The sequence below is a fragment of the Pelmatolapia mariae genome, linkage group LG3_W, assembly GCF_036321145.2.
Source record: "Pelmatolapia mariae isolate MD_Pm_ZW linkage group LG3_W, Pm_UMD_F_2, whole genome shotgun sequence".
In the NCBI taxonomy this organism is placed as follows: domain Eukaryota; kingdom Metazoa; phylum Chordata; class Actinopteri; order Cichliformes; family Cichlidae; genus Pelmatolapia; species Pelmatolapia mariae.
This window is the reverse complement of record NC_086229.1, coordinates 50,616,138-50,622,503: the sequence shown is the minus strand read 5'-3', so window position 1 is coordinate 50,622,503 and position 6,366 is coordinate 50,616,138. Positions and strand designations below refer to the sequence as shown.

The window sequence follows — 6,366 nt, the reverse complement described above, 5'->3', positions numbered from 1 at the left end:
CCAAAATCGGTTCAAGGTCAGTGAGCACAACCAGAATTCATACATAAGGCACACTCTCGATTTTTGAGAAAATTAAAGGATTTTAAGTGTGCCTTATAGTTTGGAAAATACGTTATACAGAAGAAAAGAATATATCGTGATATATATCGTTATCGTACATGCTTCAAATTATATCGCGATATGAATTTTAGGCCATATCGCCCAGCCCTAGCGGCCACTACCAGCTCCACGACCATCATTAAGTTTGCTGACGACACCGTCGTGGTGGGCCTGATCTCTGATAACAACGAGACGGCCTACCTGAAGGAGAACTGGTGCCAGAGGAACAACCTCCTTCTAAACGTCAGTAAAACAAAGGAGTTGATAGTGGACTTCAGCACTTAGCAGGACAGGAACTACCAGACCCCCGTCATCAACGAGTGCCCAGTGGAGAGAGTGGAGAGCTTCAAATACCTCGGAGTTCACATCACGCAGGACTTGTCATGCTCCTGTCAACACCGTGGTGAAAAAGGCCCGACAGCGTCTCTACCACCTCAGACGCTTGAGAGACCTCCGACTGCCCTCCAAGGTGCTCAGGAGCTACTCGTGCACCATAGAGAGCATCCTGACGGGAAACATCTCAACCTTGTTCGGGAACAGCACCATGCAGGACAGACGAGCTCTACAGAGGGTTGTGCGATCAGCTGAGCACACCATCCGCTCCGAGCTCCCTGACCTGCACTCAATCTACAGCAGATGGTGCTGGACCAAGACCAGGAAGATCGTGAAAGACCTCAGCCATCCCAACAATGGACTGTTCTCTCTGTTGAGGTCAGGAAAGCGATACCGCTCCCTGAAGACCAACACTAGTGGCCACTGCACAACTACACTGCGCGGTCATCAAATCGAATCACTTTATCACAAGATAACTTAAATAAATCACTTTAAGCATATTTGCACTGCACAAGACACTTACACATGTGGATTGCACAACCCTGGACATTATATTTCTTCATTACCACTTAGTACTTGTACAGCTGCTGTTATTGTTCTATATTTCTTCATATATTCTTATATATTTCTATATTGTGTATTTGTCTATTGTGTATTTTGTTGTACAGTTATTTTATTTTTAACTTAATTTTTATATTTTATTTTATTCTCTCCTAGTTAAATTCACCCTTCATTTAAATTTGTTGTTGTACAGTTATTTTATTTTTAACTTTAATTTTTATATTTTATTTTATTCCTTCCTAGTTAAATTTACCCTTCATTTTAATTTTCATATTCATTTCCTATCCTATTCATAGTCTTTTTTTTCTTTAGGTCACAAGCAGTTGTCTAAGCATTTCACTGCATATCGTACTGTGTATGACTGTGTATGTGACAAATAAAATTTGAATTTGAATTTTAAAGCACTATACAAATTCAGGCCATTTACCATTCTTCTCTTACATTTTTTCAGTTCTACAGTTTAATCCATAGTTACTGATTAATGATGAGTTACTGAAGTTCAAGCTTTTTTTAAAAAAAAAAAGAAATTGGTGTTACTGTGGCAAGAGATTGAAAACAGTTTCCCTTAATTTCTTTAGTCAGGATAAATTCATTCACCTGCATGGATTAGCTAAACGAACTTTACAAAACAAGTTTCCCCGACAGCCGAGTGCACATCTTAGCTAGCTAGGTCTCCGGACCTAGCTATGGACGTTAATTATGGATTAGCTTACAAACACGTTTAACGTCCAGTTTACTGAAGAACACCTTAGGCTGTCAGGTTAAAACAGTCGGTCGTGTTTTCGTAACGTAAACGCTGGCCCCCCTCTCAGAGCTCTATCTGATATACCCGAATAGAGATATGTATGTTTCTCCAAGTCTGCAGCTGCCAGTCAAAGCTGTTACGATGACGTTATATCCCAATTTAACATCAACGCGGTAGGAATTAGAATAAAACTTATGGGAAAGGAGACCCCTTAGACATAAATCACTGTGATGAGAACTACTGATAACAAAAGAAAGAAACTTTGGAAAAAATTTATCTGAGGAGAATTAATTTAGGTGGGGTTTATGACCTATACTGCAGCCAGACACCAGGGGGCGATAGAGACGTTTTGGCTCCATTTTTAGGGTGCTGTGGCGTCGTCCATGTTTTCTACAGTCATTGCTCCAAATCAGAAACAGCTCAGGGCAATGAAACATGTCTATCCTCCACAATATACAGGCCTGTGTTATTTAGTTTTTATACTTATATGTAGTGCTGGGCGATATGACGATATATATCGTGTGGACGATAGAAAAGTGTCTATCGTGCCATTTGTCTTCTATCGTTTCTAACCCGAATTTTATAAATTATTACATAAAATATATCATTAAACCTTTACAACTGGTCGGAGCAGGCACACTCCGTTTTCCCTAACTATTTTTAAATCCGTGTAGAACTGGAACCACGTGAAATAGCGCAATAATTTTTTTTGCATATGAAACCGTAGGAGTTGTACTTACATCTTATTCCATTAGCTTGCCCTAGGTCACGGTTTCCTTCCACATATAGCTTTGCAAAAATTGCATAAAAAGCACTTCCAGCAACAAAAATATAATATTCCAGACTTGCAGCAACAAAAGCATAATATTCCAGAAACACGCTTTGCCGATCCGATCAGCTGTTCATAACACATACTACGTTGGAATATAAGTCAGCGCGAAGTATCACATGTCCGCCATTGTCTGGCCGAAACCGGAAGTGACGTCATTTTCGCGGAAAATATAGTTTTTTAGCTTCAAAGCCTATGTTGGTGTTTTTAAAAGTCATGTTTGACTTTATGCTTTTCTGTATCGTTTCCGGGATGCTTAGAAGTCAAATTACACTGTTGGAAATAGTTTATTTTGATGCACATGCTGTGTTTTTGCAAATTTGCATTTATTTATTTTCATTTTTCCTATGGTATATAAAAATTTGTGTATCTCAAAAATAAAACTATGAAGACACTCAAAATAAATTTCTCGTGGTTGGAAACTATTTTGTGCAACTTTTTTGTATTTACAGTTTTGAGGGATAAGCCTCTTAAATTTCTCTAACTAGAAATATATGTAACAAAAAAAAAGATTTTCAGATTTTTTGTAGTTTATTGCACTTTTTTGCAATTTATGTAGTTACTATGGACTTAATGCATACATATTATTAAACTTTGGGCTATAACGGTTGTATTGATGTATAGCAACTTGAAATGCTCCCACAAATGGCACTACAGCATGTAAAATGTAAAGATAAGCTCTTTCGGACTTGGTTCTGTGGTAGGTCTTAAGGGGTTAAATAGCCTGTGGCAAATATATTAGTGTTGTCTTCTCACGATACATACTCTTAACTTTATGCAAGAAAATATAAAGTATAAAAAAATTATATTTTTCGCAAAGAAACTCCGTCTTGTGGTTTTGCGACATGGTGCTGCTTTACGTGCACCCGGATTTGCGACATGCTTTACGGTAACTCAAAACAAAGACTGCACCCTCTCCACTCGCTGTTTACAGACTGCATACTTTCCAGATGACCACAGGTCAGGTGGTATATCGTGATATATATCGTTATCGTGATATAAAATAATTCATATCGTGATAAATATTTTTTCCATATCGCCCAGCACTACTTATATGTATAAATGATCGAATGTGATCAAACTTTTCAGATGAAAAATTACAATAAATGCTACATTTCAAAAGTTCAAACCTCAAAGACATTAAGTTTACAGTCATATTTGATCAAGAAAATCAAGAATCAAGAATCTTCACATTTCAGAAACTGGAACCATTTTAAATATGACTAAAATAATTAACAATCATTAATAAAACAAGCAATTCTCTAATCATTGACTAACTGATGAATCACTGCAGCTCCAAAATATTGTTCCATTTGACAACCAACTACAGCAACTACAGAATAAAACCACTAACCAGACTGATAAAAGATTTCAAACATGCTGAATATGAAGAGTAGTATCATTTAAACTCACATGATTATCAGCCATACGAACAAATTCAGATTTATATTGATGTAAGGTATATAAATGTAAGTACAATTTGAATCAGTGCAATATTATTTTCACACATCAATGGACCACTGAACTTCTCAGCTTCTAAAATGTAAAGCCTCATTTAGAAACTACAAAAGTACATATAATGGTCAGGGATCAACATGAACCTGTCTTCTCTGTCTATTTGAATTGAATCAACTCTGCAGTGGCTCCATCTTTCCAAGTCCAAAGTCCAGCATAGAGCGGCTGAGTGAATGTGGTCTGGACTCTGTGGAGGAGAGTCATGGTTTCAGAGACGCTGTAGAAAGACAGTATACCTGCTCTGTGATCCAGGTACACTCCTACTCTGGAGGACCGAGGACCTGAGAGGACAGTTTGGACATCGTTGTGCAGAAATATATATCTGTTGGTGTCACAATATAATGCCCAAGATCTGTTATTGTTTCCAAATAAACATTCATTGCCCATCCCTGTTCTGCTGATATTCTTGTATGCAACTGCTATACGAACTGCTCCACCTCTCCACTCCACCTCCCAGTAACAACGCCCAGTCAGACTCTCTCTACTCAGGACCTGATAACATTCAGTGAATTTGTCTCGATGATAATAAGACTGTTTGAACATCATGAATGTTACTTTTCTGTTCCCATCAGATAATAACAGATGTGTGTTTGCTGTGTTTGGATCCAGTGTAATTTCACATGAACATTTTAAGAATTCAGCTCTGGTCTTTGGCTCTGTTGGTGACAGTAAAACATCCACTTCAGTGACTGTCAGTGAGATGTTTGTCCATTCCTCTCTCAGAATGTCCTGTAGTTTATCTCTGGTCTCTGACACAGCTGCTGTCACATCCTCAAAGTACCTCAGAGGACGAATATTGATGCTGGATGAGTGTGTAGACTCACTGAGTGCTGACAGTGAGGGGTAGTTGTGTAGAAACTGGTTGTGATCCTCTGTGTGTGAGAGCTGCTCCAGCTCGCCGTCTTTCCTCTTCAGCTCAGCGATCTCCTGCTCCAGCTTCTCCTGAAGCTCTTTGACTCGACTCACTTCAGTTTCCTGCTGGGATCTGACCTGCTGCTTCACATCAGAGCTTCTTTTCTGGATGAGACGGATCAGCTCAGTGAACATCTTCTCACTGTCCTCCACTGCTTTATCAGCAGAGCCATTGATGGCCTCCACCTCCTGTTGAAGCAGCTTCACATCTTTCTCTCGCTCCTGGATTCTCTGCTGGATGTTTAGTCGTCTCACCTCGAGCTCCTTCTGCTTCTCAGTCCTTTCTGCTGCAGCTGGGACTGTTTCATGGCCTTTATGTTCATCCATCAAGCAGAGATAACAGATACTCTGCTGATCAGTACGACAGAAAATCTTCATCACCTCATCATGACGAGAGCAGATGTTCTCCTGGAGCTTCTTGGAGGGGGCCACCAGCTTGTGTTTCTTTAATGGAGCTGCATCATAGTGAGGTTGGAGGTGTTTCTCACAGTAAGAGGCCAGACAGAATGAACAGGACTTGATGGCTTTCAGCTTCCTCCCAGTGCAGAAATCACAGGCCACATCTTCAGGTCCAGCATAGCAGTGATCAGCTGGAGCAGCTTGGAGTCCAGTCTTCTTCAGCTGCTCCACTAAAGCTGCTAACATGGTGTTTTTCTCCAGGACAGGCTTCGGTGTGAAAGTCTTCCTGCACTGAGGGCAGCTGTGGATTCCCTTCCTGTCCTCTTCATCAAAGTGGGTTGTAATGCAGTTCATGCAGTAGCTGTGTCCACAGGGAATAGTCACCGGATCCTTCAGTAGATCCAAACAGATGGAACAAGAGAAGGTTTCTCGGTCCAGCTGAACTTCTTTCTGTGCCATTTCTCCTCTCAGTGTCAGTGACTGTGTAAGTTTCTGTTCCTTATAACTGAAACTTGTTGGAGCTGTGACCTCAACATCATGTGTTTCTGCAGTGAACGGAGCCTGTCAGCTCTTACACATCATCACATGTTGGTTACACCCATCTTCAAAGTGCAGATCTGAAGGGGAGGGAACGAGGAAACACGTGGACAGAGAGGAGGTGCTGTGTTTAAGAGCAGGAAGAAGAGGAGGGTTATCAGGCTGTGCTGTGCGCTGTGAGTGGTTTGAGAGCAATAATGTGTGTTTGAAGTTTTTTCTACCTTTAAGCTTGACTTTTATGCTTGTTTACACTTTCTTCTATATAAATAAACTTCACTTTAGAAATGTCAGCGTTCTCACTGAAGTTAACAAACAGTCCTTCAGTTTTGTTCAATGCAGGAGGATCATGATCCTAAACATACAGATAAGACAGTCACTGAGATAATGCTTATGTTGCATTTAAGTTTATGTTCATTTGAAATTGTTTCTCTCCCTC

At 40.0% G+C, this 6,366-nt stretch overlaps 1 protein-coding gene across 1 annotated transcript; it reads right to left on the bottom strand.

Annotated features, from left to right (window-relative positions):
- Nucleotides 1–4,181: 4,181 nt before the first annotated feature.
- LOC134616828 (tripartite motif-containing protein 16-like) lies at nucleotides 4,182–5,867 on the bottom strand. Its single transcript, XM_063461847.1, has one exon. The coding sequence runs from the start codon at nucleotides 5,850–5,852 to the stop codon at nucleotides 4,182–4,184; it is 1,671 nt and encodes a 556-aa protein (XP_063317917.1). The 5' UTR covers nucleotides 5,853–5,867.
- Nucleotides 5,868–6,366: the final 499 nt, after the last annotated feature.

What these genes read in the sequence shown, in the direction of transcription:
- LOC134616828 (XM_063461847.1), bottom strand. Translation starts at nt 5,852, where the DNA reads ATGGCACAGAAAGAAGTTCAGCTGGACCGAGAAACCTTCTCTTGTTCC.